The following is a 27,708-nucleotide window of genomic DNA, read 5'->3' on the forward strand; positions in this document are numbered from 1 at the left end:
GGAGCTGGGTGCCCAGAAGAGGACACTAAGCATCTGGGAAGGGCTCATGGAGGTTCAGCATGAGTCGAGGTCCTCGGCCATGCCACCAAAGGCTTTGTCATGGCTGTGGTGCACCGTCAGAAGGAGAGTCTGTTGGAGGGATTTGGTCGCTGCTGGAGAGAGCCCATTGCATGGGAGGGCTCAGAAATGGAGTGCTGATCCTCTACTGGCTGTGCTTGGATCCATCGGCTTTCAGCGCTCCATGTGTATGAACCAGGCTGGAGTCGGGGAGACAGCAGCTCTCCTGCCACCCCTCCCCTTCCCTCTTGTTAAGATGCAATTTCTTTAATGAGGAAAACCTCTTGAGTAGGAACATCACCTTTCTGAAGGCTTGTCCTGACAATGCAGTTCAAGCCGACAGAGTCGCATATCAACTTCAGCAAATATCAGTCACTCATTACAGAGACTCTTCTCCTCCCCCCACCCCCCAGCAATACCCCTCGTTCCCAGACAAGGGAATGAATCACACTTCTGCTCCTGAATACATCATGACAAGTCATGGTTCTAATGAGAGAGGGCCATTCATTCTGGGTGGAAAGTTCCCTGTGTCGACACAGAAATGTTATTAATTAAAGAGAGCTACCTGAAGCAAAAGATGAAAGGAGCAGCAGACCTGCCAAGCTAAAATATGAGTGGGGATACAGCCTCGTTAGGCACACGGTCCTCGGGTCTCTGCGTGCTCAGCGGGAGGATTCCTTTAGCCTGTTGCAAGGAGCTATCCTCCAAGTTTAACAGCGCCAGGGATGGATTCAGGTACCTGGCGTAGTCTGCTTTAGTGCTTGGACCTCATCCTGCACCTAGGATGGAACTGCTGCTGGTCATTAAGTAAATTGCATTGATGTGACGTTAGGTGGTGAGGGTAACATGCCTCTGAAGGGCTGAAGGAGCCACTGACTGCAGGAGACTGTTTTAGTGGAAAAGAGGGTACTTGGTGTCTGCCGGGGTTGAGCCCTTGCAATGTAAGCTCTTTAGTGTGGTTTGTCTCCTCTGAAATGTCAAATTGCCTCCCTCCATGTATGGAACCGGTTTGCCTGCTCTTAAACACAATGTGAATTAATGTTGGCAACCAAAGAAGCATTTTTATTGTGTGTTCATAGCTACAGAGCTCAGATATGATGAGGTTAAGTGATATGCCTGTGGTTGTGCAGGCAGAGGCAGAGGCAGAGAAAGGAGCTGAAACCAGATGTGCTGAATCTCAGAACTGCACCTTGATGTCAAGAGCATCAGTTAATCCTTCTCCTTCCAGTTTTGGATCATTCTGCAAATGCATTGAACATACATAAAAATGCATGTAGGCTTTGGTCTGCATACCTCTGACGTGAAGGTGCTTGTACTGCACTTACTGTGGCTGATCAGAACATGCCAATTTATGTCTTAACAAGAAACTACTGTTCAGAAGTTTTTTATTTTCTTAAATAAGTGTTAAAAGGCAAGTATTCTCTAATATAATGATAAAACACAGTGAAGTGTCTTGAAGTGTTTATAGCCCTTGGTGCTCTTCCTAGGTTGTATATTAGTAAATTCTGAGCAGTAAATTATGCGATTGCTTAATTTTATCTTACTGTTTTAATTCTTTCTTTGCAAGTTACGCAGGCTGAGAGGATGCTTGCCTTCTCAGACTAGCTCTGAGTGTGACAATGGGTTGCTCTTTCCAGTCTTCTGTCCTGGAGGCTTGGTTTGAGATCAGCCTTAGGTCATGAATGAAGAAGGATAGATGGTGTTAGTGTCCCTTGTGCATGCTGTTCTTTATCACAGGACTAGGAGGGGGTTGGTAGCCTCTGCCTGCCTGGGGGAGAAATTGCAGACAGCCACGGAATGGAGTGAGTGGGACTGCTTTCGTAGCCGTGGGGAAAGGCAGAAGGCATAGGGTGGGCTGGTTGGGTGGCAGCAGGGCAGGAGATATGTTCAGAGGGTGGCTTTGAGAGTAATAAGAAAGAGCTGGTAACAGAAAGATAACATAGTAATCTGCGTTTTAAAATAATAAAGCAATTCCTTTCCAACTAAGATACTTGGATTACCTTGTTGTTGCTTTTAGTGGGGTTTTAGTGTTGCTGACCAAGCCTACGGTGTAACTCTTCACAGGGTTACATTGGCTGAAGGAAGAGGGTGATGTCAACTACAGTGCAGGGATGGGACTGAGTATCCAGGGTCAGGAACCTTTCGAGTCAGCTTTGCTGATGGAGTCGTTCATGTAATTACATCCTAAAGTGCTTTGCTGGAGCTAAGCAAGGGAGCCTTGTGAGCATGCTCTTCTCTAGCACTTACAGGGAGTAGCACTGACCCCATTCACTTCTGTGACCCTGTAGACCAGCTTTTTGTTTTTAAAGGAAATGATACCACTTATGCAAAATAAATTTTGGATTTTAAGATTCCCCCTCTGTACACTCTTATTTAAAATGGAGATAGCACACTTGACTTTTGTTATCCCTCTGCAGCAGTTCCCCTGGCTGTCTCCTGTTCTTGCCTTTGTTTGAAATCTGTTGGTTGCATGAGCTCCTGCAAGTTATGTTGTCTGAGATGTGTGATTCTGGGAATGCCTTTGGGTTAAGCTTTGGACGTGAAATCTTTTCATAGAGATCATCATGCAATGGACTATCACCTTCAGGTCTGCTAGTTGTCTGGCGTATCATAGCAAAGACATTTGTCATAGTCAGGGCTGTAGTAGCCACAGATTTATTGAGCTGTGATGCCCAACACACTCTGGGGAGCACGGACTCTGCTGCCTGGGAATTAGGACCAAAGAAGTTGGAAACAGTGTGAAAGATGGTGGAGAAGCTTGGAATAAATTTACAGTGTAGGGGGGAATGAGACAGGCATTGCATCAAGTACTTTATTTCCAGCACTGAATCATAGGGATGGGGTAATGAATGTGGATTTTCCATCCCTTAACTCAAGCTGTGTTTGGAAACAGTCACACTGAACTGAATGCAAGCCCTTGGTCTTGGTGTCGTCTGCTCATACAGTAAGGAACCATAATTTCCTATCACTAAGGTGAATTCTATGTCCAGTGTTGACAAAACAGTTTCAAAATCAATTGATCTATAAACGGATATTTGGTAAAAAGCACACCCTGGCCTCTGTCTGTATGAGAGTGCTCTCTAATAGCAACTCAACGTCGTGGTTATCCTGTGCCCTGGGGAACTGAAAAGCTGGTTGGCTTGGGGACTGCAGAGGATAAACCACTGGAGGGCTGTTTGCCATCTGAATGTTGTTGTCTGTGGCATATGTGAAAAAGTAGGATTACCTTCACAAAGTGTGAATTTTCTTCATTACTTCAAAAAGCTTAATTTTTCTAGCGTTAGTGAGCCATAGTGTTTCCTGCTGGGGCTAAAATATTAGCTGTTTCCCTTTGGATCCCAGCTCTTCTTCCTTTCCAGCTGAAGCAAAGCAGTTGTGTGTTGGCACCAGTGCTGCCCTCCCAGTGGCTTGGCTGGGAGTGATGCTCTCATGGCTTCTCTGCTTAGAGAGCTCTGCTTGAAAAATACTGCCAGCTTGGGAGCAGCATCCTTCCCCTTTCACTTGCTCTGTTGTGTGAGTCGATAGCTTTCTTGAAAGCATTTTATTTTGTTTGCATGTTTGTTTCCTGTTGGGAGCCATTTTCCTGGATGGGTTCAGTCCCTTTCCTCCTGAAGCTCCTGACTGGCAAAGACCTACTGGGCCATCTTGAGGTCATCCCTGGTATTTTCCCTCAAGCGTATTCTCATGTGCCTTGTCCAGCAACTCTCCATATCCTCAGGAGGGGATGTCTGGGTGTGTGCAAGACTCTCGGGAGGACACCGGAGCTGCAGACTAACTTTGAGCTGAATCTGTTACACGTCAGAGTCGCCTTTTTCTGTGTGTTTGGCCGGGGTGCTGCCCTCAGCCTGGCACCCCAAAGGTGGTATCTTGTGCTCAGAGATTGCTCTGGACCAGCTGTTAGCAATGATGTGAGGCATGTGGAGGTAGTACTAGAAGAGCGAGCGGAGTAGAGGAGCTTGGGGGAAAAAGGCTGGGGAAGCAGTGCGATGTGCTGGCAGGGCTGTGAGCGGGAAGCTCATACTGCCCAGGACTTTGTCCTGCCTTGGTCCCACCAGCTTTGTCTGCCTCTCTGAGCAGGGCTTTCTCCTCCCCTCTGCCCAGCACCTAAACTCTGGGACACCCTTCGTTTTCCCTCCATAGGTGTCTCTTGGTCATCTCTAATTTCCCTGCTTCAGTTTTTCCATCTGGCTGTTGAGCCGGGTCTCGGTGCTGACCGTTGGCCAGCATGCCAGAGGTGCCTGGGCACCGGCTGAGTTCAGCTTCTTGTCCCTGCCTGGAGTCACGCGTGTCCCCTGCAAACCAGGCGGAGGGAGGAGGCTGATGGGAGGTTGCCAAGACCTCTCCTCCAGCTCACTCTGCTCCCAGCTCTGAAGAGAACTGTTACATTTTATGGACCATTTACCTTCCCAATGGTGATCCTAATTCTTCACAGCATGTATACGCCATTTCTTGGTTATTAAAAAGACCCCTGAAAAGGAGCTGCCCTCTGAGTCAGTGCTCTTCCATGCAGTTAATTGCAGGAGGGTTTTGCTTAGACTGTGAGGCTTAATATTTCCAAACTCTCCCTGTGCTAAGAGGGTAAATTAATACCCAGGTCTCCCCGTGGCTGCAGGGACTGACCCTTGTGCACTGTCAGTAAACAGGCAGGGGAAGAACGCTGCTGCTGGGAGTAATTCAAACTTGAAATTGCTCTCGAGGAAGTCCACTTGCTTTCTGCATAGAGATCAAGGATGCTTTAAGGGCTGACTGGCCAGGTGTCTCAGTGTTTCATCTGTATATCCTTATATTGTGTGACACTTCAGGTGCCAAAATAGCTTGTGTTCCTTGGGGGACCAAGGGAGCTCCATGCTTACTGGGAAAGGAGTGATTGCCTTGGACTGACAAGTCAGCCGAAGGGTGGATGGCTGTGGTTGCACGGCAGGTGTGGGATGGATGGATGGATGGATGGATGGGAGGTGGTTCAAGGGGAGGTTCTTGTCAAGTCACCACGCTGCCGATGAGAAAACAGAGATGGAAACCCATTAGGCTGTGTGTTTCAGGTGTGAGGAAGCTGCCGAGGTCCCCTGGCATTGTGAAATGCCAAGTGAAATGTTACTACCACATGGAGCACAGCAGTGTGTCGGAATTAATGAGACTGGTGCAGGGAGAGCACACGTGGCCAGTGTAGAGGGTTAGCGTGCGTGAGGGTGATAGGCTTAGGCGAGGGTTTGTCATCAGGGTTGCTGTGCTTGGGAAGCGCGGTCTAATGGCAAGACCACATGAAAAGAAAATGGAGCTTCCAAAGAGAGTGCTGCAAGCCATCAATTGCCAAAGTTTTTTTGAGTTTGCTGCAGGCCTGAAGCAAATCGCTGGCTTAAGGGGCTCTAAGCACCTGGGTCTTGCACTGGATTTACAGGTAAGGTGAAATTAGGAGGGGGCTAAGTAATTAATTCTTCTTGCTGTGACCAGGATGGGAGATGATTCTGACTTGCCACTTCTCCTCAGAAGTTTCTTCAGAAGCTGGTAAGGACTCTGGTTGTGAAACCCAGGAAGCAAAGAGGATCCCTGGGTGCCTGACAATTCCTTTTCTCTGCTGGTTCTTTCTCGCAGGCAGCCTCGGGCTGCCTGTCTCTTTGTTAAGAGAGTGACAGCAATGTGACACCGTGAAAATAATTACTAACAAATCACGGTGGTGACTGCAAACAGCTCGCTGTCTTCAGAGGCATGTCAGGGAGCATTAGAGCAGGGCCGTGGGAGCGGCAGAGCAGCTAGGGGCTCTTTTCTCTGCTCTAGGCTGAGGAAAGATCTTTGGAGACCTTTGGCGCCCGCCAACCCCACATCATTCCCTTCTCATTGGCTTTTTCTTTCTTTCCTCCCTTCCCTGCCTTTGCCATCAATAATTAAGCCCATTAATTGCACAGTAAGTTCAGGAAGGGTGTGAATGGTAAGACCAGGGTTCTGCCTTCCTTGGATTCAGCAACCAGCCACAGAGCTGCAGAAAAATTTCTGCAGGGGTATGATGGGCAGAAGCACATCCAAGCTCTGTTTCCCATCTTGCAGCCCTTGCTTGCTGCCCTGGGCAGTGATGGTTATTAGCAGTGCGCCCCCAGGAATTCATGGGCTGCTGGTACAGTTGGAGAATGGACCGTGTCCTTGTCCTCGAGAGCCTCCAGTCTCAGTGGACCTGAAAGTGTAGGTTTGTATTTGTGCAGAGCATCATGGCAAACATGCAGGCGACTGGCATCTTCAGCAAAAAAAAAAAAAAAGACAGAGGAATGAGAGGACCTTCCAGGATGCAGTAGGGACAATGCCAGTCAGTGTGGCTGAAGCTGCAGGTGAAGGTGGATCCTTCAGAGAATAAACAGTGGACAGGTCATGGGAGAAGAAGGTGGTTGGTACCAAACAGAACAGCTAGGGGAGTCTCTGCAGGGAGGAGGTCCCTGTGGCTGTACTGGAGTAGAGACCCTTCTGCAGAGCTGCACAGACAGAGTCTGAGCAGAAGCTCTCTGCAAAGCTTCTCATTATATTGCTATAAAGCTCCCTCCAAAGGGAGGGTCTAGCAGAGATACTGATAGGAAACTGGAAAGCAGCTGGTGGCTGAAGTGTCCTTCAGCAACATTGATAATCAAACCCCTGGGCAACCTTTGAGAGGGGAGCTCACAGCCTCCCCTTGTTGTTCTTGGTGGTATTTCATCCTCAGGTTTGAGAACGGGCTGTGCCATCTGGCAATTCCCATGCAGAGAAGCGCCCTGCAAGCGGAAGCCCACTCCCAGGTGCCTGCTCCACCGAGCAGCCTTCTTTCCCATTCCCCTAGTTACTCAAGTGATTTTTTCGACTGTCACATCTGTAAATAATGTTGCTGGCATATCTGGCTAGATGCAGAGTGGCGATGGAGGGGGGAGGGCTGGCGCTGAGGGTGGCTGTAACAGCCCCTCTCCCCAGCTCATACAATATTTATGCAGGGCTGGGAGTCGGCGGCACTGACCTCTGGGTCGTGCTGTTAAACAGCTCCCGCAGCCCCTGCATCCTAATTGCTGCACTTGTCCTTTGCTCTGGAGGATTCGCTGCTCCTTCTCTCCGGCGAAGCAAATACTAATGGCAGCTTCTGCTTGGAGGTGGGGAATGGTCTTCTCCCCACAAGGAAAAGACCAACTTGTTTCCCCCTGTGCTGATGTAATTTGCAACTGCACAGAAACCTATGCTCCGACCCTCTTACGCGATGTGCCAGACTCCCCACTGCTGCCAGCCTGGAGGCTGTGCTGAGAGCCCATGGAGCTGTTGTGTGTGTAATTTTGGGTTGTGTATAATCAGACGGGACGCAGAGGGGGTTTACCACATCGCACTGACTCCTTATAGAATTTCTCTTCTTTAGTGGGGAGAGGGAAGAAGAGGCAATCAGAGAAGTCAGTTGAGAGGTAGACCTGGATGATGTGGTGCCAGAGGAGGGCAGAGACAGTGCCAGGAAAGAAGAGGGGCTCAAACAGCGTCACAAGACAGAATGGCACATTTTCTTGTCAATAAATGATCTGCTTCAGTGAGTGGGAAGAGAGGTGATGCAGAAGCTGGAGACCCTCTGTGTGGGTGAGGGGCTCCTGCCCCCCTTGCAAGCAGTACAGCCATGGCTGGAGGTGGAGAGGTTTTTCACTTGGCAGGCAGGGGCTTTCAGCTGATTCAAGTGGTTCAAGAAAGCCCAAAAGATAAAGCTCTTTGATTACTAGAGCTGCCATGGCTTTCCCCCATGCCATTTGGCTGGGCTCTCTCCTGCTTGGGGCTTCACGTAGAGCATCTGTGAGTCCTGTGATCCGACTGGGCACCCACGTCTCTTTTCCTGCCTTCCCGAGTTGGCAGGTCCCCTTTGTGACTGGAAAAGTGCTATTTAGACTGGAGACTAATGGCCTTTAAGTGACATGATTGTATTATGTTAAGCGTCTATAGGCTTTACCATTAGGCACTAAACAGTTTATGACTCATAGCAGAGAAGCCCTTGTCCTGAAGAGTTTATACACTAAATGGTCTGGACAGGCAAGGCATGGAAGAGGCAAGGTTTTCTCCTGCCTGTCGCAGGGCGGATCTAAGGAAGGACTGGGACAGGACATGTCTTCTCAGTTCTAGAGCAGCACCTTGCTCTAGGTCTTGCATGCTCTGATTTCCTGGGGGAGAAATACTTCTGCAATGGGATTTATGCAGTGGGAGGAGAAACATGTTTAATTTTAGCTTAGTTTTTGTGTGTGTTTTGGTTTTGAGGGAGCTTAGACATGATGCGTTGTGGGTGCATCCATTGCATCAGATATATTCCCTTAGTGCGTAATTACAGTATTCTGCAGCAGAAGTCTGAGTGTTCCCTCTTAAAACAGCTAGTATGCAGAGGACCAGGCAATTACTAAGTTAGTGTCTATATTAAAGACTTTATAAGAGACCATATAGACAGAGAAAAGACACGCTCTGTGTAATCAGACTCCACTGCAGTGTGAATCACATAATAATTTAAATAGAGATCTCTAACCCAGCCCCCTGCTCAAAGCAGAGCTAACTTCAAACTTAGATCAGGTTGCTCAGGGTCTTCTCCAGATGAGTTTGAATGTCTCCAGGGGAGGAGATTGCACCACCAGTCTGTTCCAGTGCTTTATTACCTGCATGGAGAAGAGTTTTTCCTGACGACAGATTGGAAGTTTACCTCCTGCAGTCTGTGGGTCATGATGGGTGACTTTCACTGAGAAAGTGCCTGTGTGGTAGATGTACACAATATCCACTTTCGTACACTCCTATTCATAAGATGTTGTGTAATGTATTTAGTAAGCAGGTGGACTGTCACGGCGAGCTTGTGTGTAGAAATCTGTTTTAGAGGGGTTTTCATAGTGTCAGGTTTCCAAGGCTGGGGGGGGCAACCTCAGCCTTGGAGACTTTCCAGTTTCTCTTTCCTTGGGAGCAGTGTCATGCATTTCTGGTGTCAAAGGGAAGTCCACCCAGTTGTCCTCCCTGTCTGGAAGGGCTGGTGAGAGCATTTGCTCTATCCCCTCACCAATCTGAAGGACTCTGAATAGAGGAGTGCAGAGCTGCTGCCTGCTGCACTCCTAACCTCAGCTGAACCATGGAGCCAGTGAGCTCTGGTTTCCTGCATGGTAATTAAGCAGTTATTTAAAAATCAAAAGGCTCAATTCTGATCCTGCTCCCACTGGCTACTTACTAACTCCAGGTAGAGTTACTCCAGATTTTCTCGCACATGCATAGCAGCAGAATCAGACCCAGTAAATAGAGCTATGAATCTTTTTAAGAGAAGCTGTTAAGCAGTAGCACATAGATTTATTGTAGCATCATGTGTGTGCAATTGTTGATGAACATCTTCTGTTGGAGGCTGAATACCTGCTGTGTTACAGCCTTGCTTTTAATGTTGAGATAGCATCTCTGCCAGCATCTAGCTGACGCACAGACAGATAACCATAAAAGGGCCAGATCTCGCATGGTGTTAAATGCCTTCATGTTTCATTAAGGTTGATGGCAGTGGAAGGCACACAGTGCTTTGCAGGACAAGTGAGTCACGACGAGCCGCTTGCCCTGTGTGCTTTTTGTGGCAGAATTATTTTCCTAGTGTATACATTGCTCGGGCTGCAGTATGCAGCCTTTTCCATTCACAGGCTGGCGGCTTGGAAAGCATAGGTGTTGAGGTTCTCCCAGATTTCTTAGTACGCAGCAAAAATTTAGAGAAGAGGGATCTGGCTGTTAGCATATGATGGGTGATGGGTGTTCAGGCATTTCAGGCAGTGCTCCTGTGAGTCCCAAGCGTTAAGGCTTGCAGCTTGCCTTTTAAGCTTCCTGGGCAGGAATATGCCTGGTAGAGAGAGAAAGCAATGCTGTCCAGTATGGACATCACAGAAAAAGAAGGGAAGGTCTGAAAGTGCCAGGTATTAGCCTCGCTGCTTAGCCTGGGTTTTTTGGCCTCATTACACTAATCCAATTAAAGATTGATGGAAAAAGAGAACACACACTCCAGTGAAGGGGTCTGTGTGACGACTGTTTTCCTTCCTGGGCAGCTGGGGTGACCCGAGTTATCTTGTGCATCACCACACCTCCCCGGGCCCTGCAGACCCACTGGTCCCTCCACATGCCGTGGTGTGTGCTCTTCTCCTGCATTGTGTCTCTCTTATTACTAATGGAGCATGGATGCATTTTAGCTGCTGGTCAGCCCTCATTAATATCCAGAGATGACAGGTTGACATTTGTAAAGAAGACTTGCATTGACCTTCATGTTGTGCATCGGTGCGGTTGCCACACGGTGCCCTGTGCTGGATGCTTCTTCCTGCGCTGCCTCGGGAATGCGTTTGTGCTAGCAAAGGGACTGACTGCTCTGTAACCCTTTGCTGCTGCCGGCACAGGCAGTGTGTCTGGGTGTCTCTGCATCCCTCTGCCCATCCTGAGGACCGTTCCCTGTAGAACCTCCATCCATCCCACTGAATGGGACTGGGCAGTGTTGGGGTAGCACGCATGGCTCCTTGCGGAGGTTGTTATTTGGGTACTGGGACCCTAATGGAAGACAGCTTCATGCCAACAACGATGTCCCATCTGCATCCTTTTCCTGGCTTCTGTCTGGGGATGCAGCAGAAGAAAAGGCTGCACTGCCCCGGCATCCTGAGTGCTGTCAGTCGCTTGTCTCTTCCCCCGACCCACTGGCTCAAGGACTGCTGCAGCCCGCTCGGGGATGACATTTATTAACGGAGGGGACTTTGAAAAAAGGCAGGCTGCTCCTGCAAAGGCTCCTTGCTGTAACTCCGTCTCCTCCTCTTGCCAGCCCGTCTGAGGCAATGGCTGCTGGTGTTGAAATTCATTAGTGTTTCCTGACAGGCGATGGAGGCTTGCTCTGTCTGTTCCCATTTCCCTGCTCTCATGTCCCTGCTTCACACATGCTGATATTTAAAGCTGATGTGCAGCTCATAGGCTTGTTGCACTGTGACAAGTTTGGGGGTGGTTAAGAGAACTGAGAGGGTGGAAGGAAAGCAAAGAGAGAGGGAGATGGGACCTGTCTCAGGGTTTCTGTGAAAGCCCCGAGCTTTTCAGACCCTCTCCAAATGTATTGTCTTTCCATAGCTACTGCTTGTGGATTTTAAGTACAGCCATACTGGAGTGGTTTGTCCTGCACTGATGGGGGGCAGAGAGGGACGGTGCCATGGCTGTGCTTGGTGAGAGTGGGGTGCAGTCACCTGGCAAGGGCTCAGCTGGTGGGACACAATGTCAGGCGGGCTCCTCCAGACAGAAGGATGAAGGGAGACTTGCTCAGCTCACGCCTCTTTGCACCAAGTGGCATAGTGACTCCAGCACTGGGGAGGAGACGTCTCCCTGCCAAAGCCTTGAGTTACACAGGAAAGCTGCTCCAGTCTGACTGGAATTACTGGGATGGGAGAGTTGGGGTTTGGGGTTTTTTTTTGGAGGTGTGTGTCAGCATGCTTCAGTTTCCACAGACTACGGCATGGCTTGTGCTGTGCTGTGCGCCTGGGGTGCTCTGCTCATGTGCAAGTGCTGTGGCATCACGCTGTTGGAGCCCTTGTGGCCCGGCATGGTGGTTTTGGCAAAACCCAGACAGGCTTTCTGCCCCTCTGAGGGATGCTCCTGCAGCCTCAGCGCTTTGGAGCAGGGTCTCACCCCTTTGCATCCCCAGGCCATTGAACACTGCTGCCTGGGACTTACTGTTTTAACCAAGTTTGGATCAACCTAAGGCTACCTCTTTGGGAGGGCATGGTTTTACCTAAACTGCTTTAAATTCTTAGCTTGGCTCCAGCTTACACAAGGTTCAGTGCAGACAGATGTGGCTTTGCCTGACATGATGCTGTTTCTCTGCTAAAACATCTCGGGTGCCTTAGCACAGGATGTTATTCTCTCACTAGCTTTCTCTGTTAGGAGAGGGCTCCCAAGCTTTCCTCTTAGCCTGGCAGACATCCCACCCTAGATTAAAACAGAGCAGCACCTCTGTGCCGCATGGTCCAGAGCGACGCCTTGACCAGCCTTGCTTTGAACTAGAGTGCAAGGCTGAGATGGTTTGACAGCTCTTCTCTTTGGCTATTACCTTGTTGCTGTTGTGTGCTGTGGCATCCAAGCAGCTTCCTTCAGGCTTTCCAGCCCTTCTTCAGCAAAGGATTTCCAGGGCAGGAGCCTGCCTGCCCTCTCCTTTGCAGCCCGGTGCAGTGGGGTTGACCAGGACACAATTAAAATGTTCTGCATCTCTTACAACACAAGGTCTCCAGGGCATGGATTTTTTTTAGAAGGCTGAGACCAGGTCTATAAACTCCAAGATTTAATGTCCTTTTATCTTTCCCATAGAGGGCCTTATTCTTTTAACCGGCTCAATATCAATACACGCAGTGTGTAGAAAGTGGCCCAATTTCTTTGTCTCCTGACATCCTGAACCCAGAAGCAGATGGACGTTAACCAGCTCTGATTAGTTGGGAGAATCAAGCATTAATTTTTTATACACCAGGACCACCTGAGTGACGGAAATCAATTACAGCTGCCCCTCCCCATTCCATATTAATGTGGTGCCTCTGAGCAGAGATGGAGGAACCTGTTGAAATGAGAAACCCCTATTTCTTAGTTTGACCCCCTAGATAATTAGGGTTAAATTGATATGCTATCGCACTGGTGACACATTTTATCTGCCTCTGTTTGTACAAGAAGATACAATAGTGGAGGAAGGACCAATTTGTGCCCTGCTCTAGCTAACCAGACCGAGATAAAAGGTGTCACTAGTACGATAACGTTCTTGCCTCATGCTCCTTTATTGTTGCTCAATTTGCCTTTTTTTTTTTTTTTTAATCCTGTTCTTTTTCTTTCAATACCCTTGATCATATTTTAACTCCATGCCATCGCATAATGACGCCCTGCTAAATGTGTGTGGAGATAGGCAACTCTGGCTGACAGCCTTCCCTGATAACCGAATTCCAGCCCATCCATCACTAGGCTGCTCTCCTTAACTTAAGGAAAGTGATAACTAAAGCAAGGCCGTTTATCACCGCCGAGCTGTGCACTTCTTGCTGCTTTGGAGAGAGCCGGCTTCAACGGGAGAAATGCAACCATGTCACCTCGCCTCCTATTTACATCCTGTTCATCTCCAGGCTCCATTTACCTTGCAGAGTGGAGGAACAGGACTGGATGGAAATCAGAGCCTCGGTGATGAAAGCACTCTGAAAATGGTGCAGAGCTGGCACTGCTGACCACAGTCTAAGGAGGACTTGGACTTACCTGGCTGGTGGAGGAGAGTGTGCTACCTGATGTCACTTGCTCTTCTGCCCAAAGGGGACTTGCATTTAGGGAGCGGGCAGAAGTTGTGTGCTCCAGTCTCTGCTGCTGGGAAGACAGACTTTACCAGAGCTGCATCGGAGGCTGGAAAATCCCACAGCCATTTTCAAGTTTCTCTCTATCAAGTGCAGTCATACCTGAAGCCACGGCATTTGGCTGACGGAGTGATGAGAGCTAGCTTCATTCCCAATGAGTGAGAGTTTCAGTGTTTGGGGAGGCAATGAGACCTCATTCAAAAGCTGGAAGGATCATGGGATGTTGAATGCAGCGAAACGTGCCATCATTTCTCTTCTCCCTTACCTGAGGGAGGGCTGAATCCTGAGCTCTTTGCTTAAGCAAAGCTGCCCCCAGTGAGCAAGGTTGAGTCTTGCAAGAGCAAGAAGCCATACTGTGCATAAGATCATGTTTACCAAATGAGCTGCTCAAGTGAATGGTGGCCCTGATAAATGGAGATACTTCCTTACAGACCCTTGGCACTTCTGTTCCCCAGGAGAGCCACAGATGTGCCTTGTTCACTCCAGCCTGGAGAAACTCCTGCCTGGTCACCAGGCTGAGGAGTGGGAGGACCATTGCAGGTGATGAGCTTGGAGCTGGGGAAAAGACATTGCAGGGGTATTTTCCTTCTCATAACTACCTGGGAATCTCGTTTCTGTGCCTTGAGAGCCCCTGATTCCCTGTGCTGGGAGTGCTGTGTACCCAGACTAGACCAGACCCATGCGGCAATCCTTCACTAAGGGCAAGTGCATTGAGTGTCTGTATCCCTGCTGACCTGGAGCCACTAGGCCTGCATCTTCCAGCTCAGGGAGTAGACTGATGCTTTGGTCTGTGCTGCTGGCAGCCTGCCCAGGTTATAGCAGGAGCATAGGTCTCCTAGCGCTTGAAAAACTTGGTGAAGTCTCTCTGGTGCTCATGTGAAATGAGGGGAGCACAAGTGTGGAGGGGGAGTGGAAATATCCTTAGGTCACAGAGCTTCACAGGCAGTTTCTGGGGTGGTTACTTGTTTGCAAAAATGCGTCATTTATTTAGTTGACATATTTATTTGGAACATTTATTTTCTCCAATTAAAGACCCACTGTCCAGTGCCCAGGGCATACTGCTGTCAGTCTCAAGGTGGAAATAGAACCAGACTGTCCAGTTTGCTGGGTCCCACAGGGATGGAAATGCTTTAGATGTCATTCATTGCACTGGGTGGTTAGCAGTCAATTCCTGTGTCTTAACAAGAACAATGCTGTACTCGCTTCTTCTGGACCCTATCCAAATGTAGGTCAATTGATAATTATTCCTCTAACCGGAGCTATGCTGAGACCTGTATTCATGAAAACCTCTTGGTTTGTGAGGAGAAACTCAGCTTTTAGTAAGATACCTTTTGCTAACTGCTGTCATCCTCTCTAGCTAAATGTGAGCAGTCTAAGAGAGGTTGAGTTTGTACAGGTGTCTGTATTTAGACCAGTCATTTGTTTTAGGTGCTTCCTTTTCTTGTGATTTTTATGATTTGGACACCAGTACAAAGCAGCTTTCCTGGAGAAAGAGCTTTCTTAGCATGCTGGTTGGAGCTGGTGGGGTCTGTTCAACTACAGGATGTCATGGACATATGTGTAATGGCTGTAAAATGCATGGACCGGGCTGCTATTTATGTGACGGCTATGCAATTGTGAGGAGTGACTCCAGGTGGTTTATCTCAGCGCGATGGTGCTAGCATCAGATGAGCCGTGCCCAGAGATGAGACTGTGCTGTCAAGTCACATTGCTTACCCTGCAAATCGCCATAGCCCTGCTGCTTGCAAGCTCGTTCCTTTGACAGGCTTCCTGCTTTCAAAGAGATTCCTCTGGACCTCCTTATCTAAATGTTTGTGTATAACTTAAATTATTGCTCCTGAATGATGACATGTGCATCTTTTCAGGACCAGGCATTTGGTTTTGGCACAGGGAGTCTATTCCTTTCTTAGCCTAAGCAGGGCTCACAAAGCCAGTACACTGGTGTGTCCCAGTGTGTGCTGGCTGCGTTGGCCACATATTCCCAGGAGATTCCCCTGGATATGTTTGCCAGCTTCCTTCCTTTTCTTCCCATAGAAATGGAGGCAGCACTGAGACCAAACCACTCTGGTGCTACACTACTCTGAGTCTCACATTATCTGCAAGTGCCTTATCTGTGTCCCTCCTTCATCTCCTTACTTGGGAAACTGCTTGTAGGTCTGAAGAGATGCTGCCCTGTTCACCAGAGGGTTTGGAGCTGGGCTGAGCGCTGAGGTACTGCGTGGGGTGTTGATGGTGCACCCCAGCTCAAGGTGGTGTATCTAGCTTGTATCCACATCTATCTAGAGCTTGTTCCTGAATTTCAGCCTTGAGTCTGAAGTCCAGTCTGGATTAGTCACTCCTTCCTCTATGGAGAATGGGCAAAGACTTTGCCTTGGACATAGTCTGTGTTGAGATGTTTGAGCAGCTGATGCTGGCACTCACAGCTCTTCCCTCCTCCCCTACAACCTCTCCCTACCTCCCCAACGTGCCCGAGGAAGTTGTGAGATTCCCAACCCCCCTCTGTTTGCAAAAGCCGGTTTCTGGGGTTGTGGCTCTTAACATGCACAAATGGCTCTAATTTAGTCATTTATTTAGTTGACATATTTATTTGGGATGTTCCTTTGCTTCAGTTAAAGATCCTGTGACCAGTGCCCCAGGCGTGCTCAGCAGTACGTGAATGAACAAGATCCATCAATTACTCTTGATCAGATCAAACCGGCCGGGGAAAACTCACATAACTCATCTCCTTGCACTGGCTCGGCTGGAGCTGCATGGCTTTGCAACTCAGCCTTCCCCATCTGAGGGGCAAGTAGCTCCCCTGTGAACACACTGGGGTTGGCACAGGTTGGGAGAAACATCTGTCCAAATGCTGAGATCCTGCTGTCCCTTCAGGCAGTCCACCTCCCTTACCGGTGCTGTTTGGTTTTGTATGCCCTATTCCAGCAGCTTGCTGTAGGAAGGGAGAGGTTAAATATGTGTGCTCGCAGCTCTGACTGCTGGTGCTCAAACCCATAGTCAGTGTGCAGCACCTTGCATCTTCAGAGTTGTGACTGCTGCCTTCTTCCAAGCACCTGCTTGGAAAACAGTCTCTGCTTTCTTAGCCCTAAAACATTGGTCCCGCAGCATTACTACCCAAAAAATGAATGCGTTGGTGCATCATTCTCTCCCTCACGTCTCATTCGGTGTTTTAACTGTAAAGGCCAAATGGAAAAGCACCAGGGCATGGCAGGTGAATCGTCAGCCCTTCTGTCTGCTCTGTAAGCCGCTGGCTGAGCAGGATGATTTTTGCAGGGATCTGTGATGAGTTCACTTAGCTAAGGACAGCCTGGGTGCTCCAGTCATGTTTGTGTGTTAGCCACTGTGGAGAAGAGCTGCATGCTGCGTTTGCACACAGCTCCTGTTCAAAATGTTCAGTCTGAAAGGTATCAGCAGTCTGGGTATGGCTGGATGTATGTAAGTCTTCAGCCAAGCTGTGCTCTTGTGAGATTTTTTTTTTTTTGCCAAGAGCTACGGTCCTTCTGATGTGCAGCATGTTACAGCAGACTTGAGGGTCTCTTCCGTCTCAGAACAAAATGCATTTAAGAAAACAGAGTTTGTGTTGTCAGGACACTGATTGAATCAAACCTACTCTCTCTTCTCTCTTACAGGTTACCAGGACAATGCCAGTACTTAGGGCTGCCGGTTGCTGATTACTTCAAACAGTGGATTAATCTGAAAAAGGTACTTTTGTGCAAACTGCCATGGTCCCCATCTCCCTCCCTCCCCGTTCCCCTTGTCCTTCTCCTTTCCTCTTTAAGGAGGTGTCTAATAACTACTGCTGTTTTGCATTGAAATGAGTTATTTTCTCAGAAGCTGGGCTGAGCGAGTCCTCTGGCTCCCTATTGTATCTCCTCTAATAGAGTCTTACTGTACTTGATGGGATGTGTGCTGCAGCTGGGGAGAATCCCATTGTGGCAGGCACAGTGCGGTGTCTCCATATAATAGTGGGACACTGTGAGACCCCTCTTCAGCATAGGTTGTGTTGGCCCCAGTGTTGCTGACTCTGTTTTGTTTTGCAGCCATATAAGGCTCCTAGGAGCATGGTTCCCTTCAGATCAAATTCTCTTTGATAAATGTGGAAATATTCCAGTATAAAAATCAGCATTTCCCTTTGTGGTGTGGGAAAGGGGAGGTGTCTCAGCAACACGTCCACCTAAGAGACAGGTGGTCACTTTGCAAAGGAAAATGCCTTGAACTTTACTGTCTGGTGCCTTCTGTTACTCCACACCTTCTCTGGGTGGTTAAGGAGCAGCCTGCTGTGCATCCACAGGGTCTCCTGGCACAGCTGCTTTATCTGCACAGGAAAATGTGGTGACGCCATAAGTCACAAATCAAAGTGGGAAGAAAAGAACAAGAGCGATTACAAGCAGTAGCAGGGTGAGGAGGGAGGCCGCAGTCTGCACACAAGAGAAACTGAGGTGGCCCTCCTGGTTAAACCTTTGGATGAGTAAGATTCCCTTCCCCCATCCAATTTAATGTTTTATTTGGGTTTCTGCGCCTTTTCCTGATAATTAGGGGTCTCGGTAAGTGGAATTTGCTTGTAAACAACTCGTTGTACTTGTGGGCTTTTCTTTTGTTCTTTTATTTATTTATTGTTTTAAATGGAAGCGTGAGTGACAGGCTGAGCGGCCACAGAAGGACAATTTGCATGATCTGTTCCGTCAAATAGGGTAGAACATGAACTTAACAAGGGATGCTGGCAGCACATTCCCGGCTGAACTTGTCAAAGGGTCTTGTATTTCCCTGCTGTCAGAGCAAATCTTTTGGCTGATTGCTGGTCCTTGGTAAATGAAATCTGAAAGCACATTGGGGCATTCTGCAGTTCAGTGACCATTAATGATCGCCATTTGAGGTTCACTAAACTTCCGGTGAATGGATAGCAGCTATATAACCAGCAGGTTGATGGCTGCAGAATAATAATATTTTTTAAAAAAAAATCCCTGTGTACCATGATGTTCACTAAGAAGTAGGTTGATCCAGCCGTGCTCTTCCTCTAGGCCTCAGGATGAATGACTTACGGCTCTTTCCCATAGTTCAAGGCTCCTGGATTTAGCGTGTTAGGAGCTGGGATTCATCGCAGTGTGGACGTCCAGGCAAGCAGCTGTTCCTCAAGATGAGCATTCATGTATTGTACTTCAGCATATGCTGTGATACTAAGTTGAGGGCTGGTGAGCATCCGTGGAGTACCAAGAACAGAGCTAAAGGCAGGAGGAGGAGGGAAGCTGTTGCAGTGAAATGTTCCCTTGCCCAGCTCTCTGAAGGGATCACCTGCTCAGCATATAGGATGGGGGCACCTGGGTTGGGGTTGTCCTCCTCCGCAGATGTGTTACTCAGAAAGTAAGGCTCCAGTCTCCTTCAGATGATGTGGGTAGGGGATGTGTGTGAGAAATACTCGTCTTCCTCCAACCCCTCTAATCCCTTAAAAATCTGAAGCTTTTCTGACTCTTTAACATCTGATGCCCTGTGACACAGGGTGGTACCAGGGTCCCTGCACTCCTCTGGGAAGTCACTCAGGTTGAAGTGGAGAGCAGGGACCTCTCCTGTCCTGTGGCTAAGACCTGCTTCTCCTGGGGCTTGCTCTTACCCCGGAGTGAGGATCTTTCCATGCTGCTCACTGCCCCACTCTCGGGGGGTGCTTGGGTGGAACCACCTGTGTGTTTTCATGAGGGAGGATTTCCAGCCTAGATAAGTAATTCTATCCAAGCAGCCAGAACCAAGCAGCTAGAACTCAGTCTCTTTTGGGTGAGCTCTCAGGGTGAGACAAATAAGGGTGGACAGGTAACCAGCCCTGCTGTTCTTCCCTGCATAGCTCAGGTGGCCCATTTTCCTCTCCCTCTGGCACGTTCCTGACTTAGAAATACCTCCTAGGCTGAGTCTGCCTCTGACCTGATCTATGAAGTGAAGGTGTTGAGGGGCAGGGATGTGTGAAACTGCTAGTTTCCAGGTCATGGATAATGCAGAGACTTGGATGTTTCAGATGTTCAGAAAACAGGCATGTGTGACTGAGAGTGGTTTCCTGCAGGATGGCTCCACCTGCATCTGCTGTCTCTCCTTTGGGTCTCTGCTTGTGAGTAGTAATAACAAGAGGACCCTTCTGAGTTAGGGAGCTGCTGCTGCAAATGCAAGGCAATGCAAAAGAGGGGGATTACGTACGGAAAGGTGTGTGCATGGGGCAGGTGTGTTTGTGTACCTGTGTGTAGTGCAGTAGCAACAAAATATGTTTAAGTTTCCCTCTGCCCGTGTATACGTGGCTTCAGCTCCTCTTTATCTCTGTTTTGTATCATTTGAAGAAGCAGTCCTTGTCTGTGGTCTCTGTGCAAGAGCGTGGGATGCTCCAAAGCTCAACAGTCTGTCTTCCCGAGGTGGTGAGATGGTCTTTCTCAGGGTTCATTCTCCAATAAACTCCTTCCCTTGTCACTTCTATGCTGCAGAGGCAGTTGAGGTGGGAGCCCTGTGCCTCTTTCACAGTTTGCAAGACTTGCTTCTCAGGCAAGCTGAAGACAGGAATCGGCCCCCACTAGCTGCCACGCTTGTGTTGCCCCAGGCAAACCTTTTTGGATTGATCTGGCTGTGCAGGTGGTGGTGAGCTCCACACCTGATGGCTACGATGGTGGCCACAGCATCTTGGGATCCATGAAAAAGCTGCCTGTGGAGGACAGAGGGAGAAAAGCTTCCTGTGCACTTGACAGTGTTTGCTGAAGTTTTACCTTGCCCTGTGCCCCCCTAGCCTGCTAATGCATCCCTTCCGTCAAGCCTGATCGGTGTTTGCTGACATTTTTAATGTCACTGAGCGATCTTGTATCTCTAGTGAACTGTCAGTGTAGAGCTGACTCGGGGCAGGGAGTTTATCATGTTCTTCACTTCGATTAGCTCAGCCTTGTGGGAGGGCAGCAGAAAGCAGAGGAGGCTTTCTTTGAATGCTGCAACATTTCAGATATCCCCCTAAACCATCTCGATAGAGAGCCGCCATCCTGTCTGCCAGTTCTCCTTATGTACCTGTCATGTCGATCCGCAGAGGCCCTGTGGGTTAGGACTGAGGTGCAGAACCTGAACTACATCATTGGAGCTGGATGCTCAGGATGGAAATAGCAGAGAGTGCTTCATGTCAGGAGAGAGGCACACCGGTGGAGTAATACCTGCAGCAAGCAGGAGGCTGTGGGTCAAGATTTATGCTAAAAGGAAAGCTGCTGCAGCTAACAAGTTACAACCAAGCTGCTACCCCAAGAGTATCCTCAGGTAGCCTGGGTAAATTCATTAGTGCTTATTCTAAGACAGGGATCAGCTCTCGTTTGTGCTCCCTTTGCTCTTTCAGGAGCCTCTGTGGTTTATTGTTCCAGTTCCTGCTTGAATTAGCGGCATGGTCAGTCCTGTGATGCATCCTCGTCCTGCAGGGATGGAGCTGGTGCTGTGTTAGGCTGAGGACACGGTACCTGCGATTGCAGGGTGGCCGGGAGCCTGGGAATGGGAAATCCGGTGGGCAGCAGGAGTGTCAGCAGCACTGGGTTGGGAGCACGTCGTGGAGGGGAAAGTGGTTTAATGGAAGGGGGAGGTGGAAGAAGAGGGGCGAAGTTAGATTTTCTTAGAATTAGCTTGTGCAAGAAAAACGTTAGAAGAATAATGAGGGTGTCAAAATGACCAGACCAAAGGTCTAACCCAGATCGTCTCCATGCCAGAGGCCAGTGGCTGATGCTTGCAGGTGTAACAAGGAGAGCATGGTTCGAGTCAGTTTTCTCTGCTTTCCAGCAATTGTCTCTTCAAGCATTGAGAGCTGGCGGCTGCCTCCGGACCACTATGTCTGGCACCCAGTGATTTACCATGTCTGTCTACCAGAAACCTGTACATCCTTTTCTGAATCTGGTCATGCTTTCGATTTCTACAGCATCCTGCAGCAATGAGTTTTGCTATTTAGTTATGCATTAATTATACTCCATTTATTCATATGTTGTGTGAAGACGCAAGTTGTTTTGTCAGATCATTTTCTTGGGCCTAGGACTTGCATTGTGTGAAAGAGCAAATAAGTGTTACCAGTTCTCCGCCCTTGTGTTATTCCTGACTTGAGGCCTCTGCTGTACTGTTGCTTGATTGTGTCTCTTCCAGCGCAGCATAACTAGTCGGAGGGCTGGCACAAAGGTACTTGCAGGCTCTGTCACTCTAGAACTGGGTTGTTGAAGCTATTTTTAACACTGTATACACTATGCTGATCTTCCATTTCTTCTCTGGATGTTATGCAATTAAAAGATGAGTGTTTTATGTATCCACTAAGGGTTTGTTTTATTCCTTGTTTTTCAAATTATATTTTATATATTTTTTTAAAAAGACAATCTTCATACCCATCACAGAGCTGGTCCTTTCTCAGCACAGCTGTCCTGGCATGTTTGACCCTCTTTGATTTCAGTTCACAGAGGGCAGCATGTCTTTAGATACAGGAATAGTGGTTGCTTTAGAAGTGACAAAAAAGTGGTTCTAGTTTGACATCCTCCTGAAGTCTGGGAGAGTTTTTATGAAAGGCAAGAGCTGAATGATGTATGTGGAGGAATGCAGCTTTCCTTCTCTTGGCATCACGAAACTGTGTTGACAGAGCCTTGGGGAGCACAGCGGGACCATGCTGGGGGTGCCATGGCTGTGTGCAGAGCTGGCCTTTTCCAGGCCCAGCCTTCATTGATCTGTAGGTACTTGTAGTTGGAAGCAAACTGTTAATACACATGCACAAATGTTTTAAGGTCACCTACTCACATTGTGAAATCTGACAGAGGAAGCCTGTAATAGGATGTTTTTGTTAATATTTGGCAACTAGAAATAAACACATCTTAAACAAACAAAAATTTGCTAACAGCTTTTTGTCTCTCCTCTGAATTAACAATTCCTTCTGCCTTTGGGGTGGGAGGAGGAGCTCTGAGTGCTTCTCAGGCACTTGGTGCTGAAGTGCCTTGAGTGCTTTTGATGAAGAACATTGAAATGGGTGCAACTGAGAAATTGTTTATTTTTTGGCCCATATGCCTGGAAGATGCTTTTGTGAGGTCTAACTTCTTGAGGACTTTCTGTAATTGTTATAAATTGCCTGTTTATTGAGTTACTGGCTATAGGGAATATAAAGTGCCTAGTAAGGTTAGAAATGACAGAGGAGGACTCCTCAGGCAGAGTGCTTCGTGGCCAAAGCATCAAGCACACGAGTAGATGTTGCCACATAACTGCAAAGAGCTGCTCATGCACCCGCAGTGCTCAGTGCTTTGCTGGTTTGCAGCGTGGGCGAGTGCTCTGAGACCCCATCACACCTCCCTTCAGTCGGAGCTGTGCTTTCCTGAGCTCCTCACCCCCGGCTGCGAAGCTCTTGGCTTTGGAACATCTGCCTCAGAAGATGGGAACGGGAGAGGTTGTGAAAGGAAACACAAGGAGAGGCATGACTCCAGGGTTAAGGGGAGTCAGAGTGTCTTTTCCATGGCGATTAGGAAAGAAAAGTGTCTGCGCAATGGCATTGGTTCATAGTTGGAAGGAAACAGAAGGAATTGCTTGTAACAACAAAATGACTGTGTTCAATAAATACTTTGCTCTGTACTTAGAGAAAGGCAGAGGATGCCATATTGCTGAGCAAGAGGTTTGCTGTTACAACACAATTTTCTGATAAAGTTTAGTAGTAGCTTTTGGTTGGCATTTTGCGTAGCTGGTTTACAGGAGTTTTAAAGAGCTGGCTGAGAAACCTTGGCCTGTTAATAAGTCTTTGAACATGGGGGAAGTTCTAGAGGACTGGAAGAACGCTAATGTTGTACCAGTAATTTAGAAGGGCAAATGGGATGACCGATGAAGTAATTATAGCCCTATCAGCTTGACATTAATTCTGGGCAAAGTAATGAAAAGCCAGATATCATAGTTGATTAATAAAGAATGAAAAGAGGGTAATATAATGCCAATCAATGTGGATTTATGGAAACTAGATCTTTTTCAAACTAACTTGATATTTTTTTTATGAGACTACATGTTTGGTTGATAAAGGTAACCATGTCAATGTAATATACTTCTGGAAGGCATTTGACTTGGTACCTTATGACATTTTGATTAAGAAACAAGAGTGATACAAAATCAACATGGCACACATTACATTGATTAAGAACGAGCAAACTGACAGCTCCTAGCATTTAATTGTAAATGGGTAATCATCATGGAGTGCATGTCTTCCTGGTGGGGTCCCACAGGGATCTATTTCTCAGACCTCTTGTATTTAACACTTTTATCAATGCCCTGAAAGAAAACATAAAAATCATTTTCAATAAAGTGTGCGGATACTGCATCCGGGACACGACTGCCGTTGGATTTATAAACAGGCAGTGGTAAGTGGAAGCAGAGGGGCTGGATCATTTCTTTCTTTGGGACTGGTTTGACTGGTGTGGGCTGCTGGATCCTATCTCTGCATCAGAAAGGATTCTGGAAACTTGAAGACTGGATGAGAACTGCAAGACCCACAGGACCACTTGCCGTAAAAACTCTGGGAGCCCTTCAGGGTACAGCAGAGAAGGGTAAGGGAGACTTGGCTGTAGCCCCAAGTATCTAAAGGGAGAGCCAAAATGTGGCAAGAGGCTCCTCCAGTCTAGCAGACAAAAGCGTAAGCAGTTCCAGTGCCTAGAAGCCAAAGCGAGGTAATTCAGGTGCAGATTTTTACAGTGAGGGTAATTAACCATTGGAACAACTTACCGAGGGCTGTGGTGGATTCTCCAGCTCAGGAGGGAAGGTTTTTTCCTAAAAAGATCAGCTGTGCTTCAAACAGGGATTAATTTGGGGCAACCTTATGGCCTGTGCAGGTTAGGCCAGCCGATTGCAGCGATGTCTTCTGCTGTGATAATCTTCAACTGTCTGTCTCAACATAGCTCTGGCTGCTCCATTCCCTTGCGGTGAGAGCACCCTCGAAGGCTTCTGACTTGGGGGAATGCAGGTGGCACGAACGCCATGAGGCTGGGGACAGAGGGGACAGCATCCCGGGGAGTGCAGCACCGCTGGCACAGGCAGGGGAGCCCTCCTGCTCCAGGGGCTGGAGCACAGCAGCCATCCACGACTTCTCCTTTAAATCTGTCGTGCAGCTGTCTGAACTCTGAAATTTCTTTCACTCTCTCCCTCGCCTTGTTAACATGTGTTGCCTTTGGGGTAATCAGGGAAAAAATATTATGTCCTTTTACAATTACCGGGTTTTGGAATATTAAAATGTCTCTCTGCATCGGCAGTGTTATTTTGATTGGTATTCTAACCTTTGACTAGCCCATAAAGCGAGCCGCTCTTCAAGCCAATATTGCAGGACTGAAATTTAATTCCGAAATGATTCCAGATAATAGGGAGACAGATAATATATGCATGAAGGATATTATGTTTGGACTAAATGCAGCAGGGCCAGGGCTTGGGAGTTGAATAATAGCCCAGAGTGAGTTATAATCTGTGGGACAGAAATACCTTACTGTCAGGGCCAGGAGAGGAACTCTTAAATCAAAGGGAGAGAGACAAGGAGAGGGTTGAGGATAGTCATCTCAAAGGGAAAGGGCATCCAGGAGAGGCCTTAAAGGAGCAGCCCTCTCTGTCCTGCTGCAGAAGGACCTGTCCTCCCTTCCTTATTTAACAAGGAGTGCTGAGTGAAAACACATTTCCAAGGAAAACCGAGACGGAGGAGGGTTGTGATGGGAAGAGAGGGTGAGAGTCTGCAAGTTCTTGGCAGTCTTTACCCTTTCCTCCTCCTGGATTCATTAGAAGGGGATACAGGGTGGGTTGATGCATCAGACTTCTCTACCTCAGTTTCCCTAGAAGTTATAACCAGATGGACCAGGGGATTGTTGGTGTGGTGGGTTTGCAATACTTGCTATTAAGGTGGGGTAACACAGAGTAACCATCAGGGTTGGTTTTGGTGTCCACTTTCAGATAAAACAAAGGAGGCAGAGGCATGGCATGCAGGCTCCATGGCTAGTAGTTGCTGTTCAGGGCTCTGCTCTCCACCTTCTCAGCCCAGGACTCACTGGCAGGCAGTGTTGTCTCCCGCCCTCAGAGCTGCTACTCAGGCTGGTGACTGGAGACACAGAGTAGGAGGATCTTGTGTGACAACTGAGGTACAAATTCAGTACCTTTTAAATACTGGAGGCTTTAAGAGGCAACACCCCCCTCTGGGCTCTCTGACCAGGGAATGGAACTTGGAGTTTTTGCTATCTGCTCCACTGCAAGTGGCGTTTGTGCTTTGCCTGCAGCTTCTGAGCATGGTGGAGCAGTCAGCAGGGTACTTTTTGCTCTGCAGTAGCTCAGCCCTATAACTTTAACTTGCTGGGCAAGGCGTTGGGAGTTGTTCTGTAGCTAGACTTTGCAGAACATTGCTGAGTACCATGCTGCCAGCTGTCCTGGGAGGAGAGGAGCTGAGCAAGCGGAGATGGAGAATGATCTCTGCTGCTGGGGTGACACAAACCCATGTCGATATAACAGGCTTTGGCTCACTGGCACGAGCTTATAGTTTCAAAGTAATGATCCCAGCTTCGCATTTCATTTCCTTTTCTTGCAGTCTCAGGAGCTGGTCTTGCTACAGCTGAGAGGGACTCTAGATGCAGCCTGGAGGCTTCACTGGTTTTGCATGACTTGAGCGATAACATACATGCCCATCCCAGGAGGGCAGATATGAGCAATGTCGATCTTCGCCTAAATCAAATGGTTTTGTGTGTTTCCTTCTCCTTTGGCTTTTGTTGGTGTTTTTTTAATTGCATCCTAAAAGCACAGGAGCAATTTTGTGTGGAGCATGTGTCTGTATTAACTGTTCTGGGAGCAGACAGGAAAGATGTGATCCCCAGAGGGTTAATGTAAGTTCTTGGTCTTGGTTCACCAGAAAGTAGCCAAGTTTCCTGGCTTGCAAAATAGCAGGATAGTTTAGTAATTCCTTTTGGCTATAAAATCCACATCTGTGTGAAAGAGCACCCTTCTTGCTGCCAAACTCATGCCAAGCAGAAGGCTGTGGACTGGGTACATGCAGCCTGTTTCTCACTCACTGCCATTTAGGCTCTGCTGGGTGGGTAAGGCAACTTCTGACAAGGTCCTGGTATGTGGAAGCCATTTAGACCTACTTTAGCGCAAAGGGAACACGTCAGTATTTTGGTCCTCTGAACAGCAAGCTCTTCCTGGAACTTACTTCCATCCTGCTGTCCTTCCTTCCTGTAGCTTTCCTGCATGTGTTTTAGCATGTGTTCATCTCACAGCATCTCACGCACGGATTAACTTCTTTATCATCAGGGGTTGTCCTACACTCTCTTTTACTAATACACATTAAAATGGTACCAGGCATATGTTAAAATCTCACCTCTTTTCCTAGGCAAGGTGTTTTGGAGCCTAGTTTTAGCCTTCGGAACAAACCAGTTTTGCGTACTGCACTCGGGGAGGACCTGGCACAGGTGGAGAAAGCCCAGAAAAGAACAGAAGAAGGATCAGAGTGCTGGAAGATGTGATCTCCAGGGGAAGATTGAGGGATCTGGGATGTTCAGCTTGGAGAAGACTAAGCAGAAATCATTTTTGGAGGGATGAAAGTGCTCAGAGGAAGGGAAAAGTTTATTCTGGGTGGTTGTGGTGGACGGCTCTTGGTCATGTCCTTACCTGTTCAAGGAGATCAGTAAACAGTCTCTGTGGATGAGGGCAGGGATGTGGGACCTTTAGCTCTTGAGATTTTGAGCGTTTAGAAGAATATGGTGGGGGTGGTTTGGGTGGACCTAGTCCTGCCTTGAAGCAGACAATGTGGGTCATCACTTCTCCCTTCCTAGCCCATTTCTGTGACACTTCCTGCGCCATTGCACTTGGGCACAGGTTGGCTGCTTTCCCTGGGACACATCGCTGAAACTCAGGATACCTGAGCAGGGAAAGGAGTGGTTGCCTTGGGTGCTGTGTACAGGCTCCAGTCCTCTCCTGATGCTGTCTGCCCAGATCAGGATGTTTGTACTGGGAAAATCCCAAGGCGGCCTTTATTATTTGGCAGTGCCTTCAGGCTCCAGCAAGGACCTGGGCCTCCCGGTGCCATGCGTGGTACGGAGGGCTCTCAGGTAAGGCAGGAAGGTGGTGATTCAAGAGAAACTGAGGAACACAGTTATCTTACTTGGCCCCACGCAACCTGCAGGTAATGGACAAAGCAGAAAGTAAAATTTGTTACTTTTGTGCTTTTTTTAACCAGTGCAAAAGTTTTGCCTTCCAGATGAAAATCTAAGCAGCGGTTTTCTGAGTGCACTGCAGTGGTTGCTTTACTGGAAGCATCCTTGTCTGTGCAAATGGTTGGAGGCAGGTTGGCATTTGTGGTTCTTCTACATGCACATCGCCGTAGCCTGCAGGCAAAAGGCAGAGAGGCAGCTGCTCA

At 48.2% G+C, this 27,708-nt stretch overlaps 1 protein-coding gene across 1 annotated transcript in view; it reads left to right on the forward strand.

Annotated features, from left to right (window-relative positions):
- The window catches only part of ERI3 (ERI1 exoribonuclease family member 3), a 90,556-nt gene that overhangs the window by 26,366 nt on the left and 36,482 nt on the right, over positions 1-27,708 (forward strand). The window contains exon 5 of the mRNA XM_009694549.1: positions 16,979-17,051. Within this exon, the coding sequence (XP_009692851.1) occupies positions 16,979-17,051 (73 nt within the window). The remainder of the gene's footprint in view (positions 1-16,978; positions 17,052-27,708) is intronic.

This window comes from Cariama cristata, unplaced genomic scaffold (genome assembly GCF_000690535.1).
Source record: "Cariama cristata isolate BGI_N322 unplaced genomic scaffold, ASM69053v1 scaffold6112, whole genome shotgun sequence".
Lineage (NCBI taxonomy): Eukaryota > Metazoa > Chordata > Aves > Cariamiformes > Cariamidae > Cariama > Cariama cristata.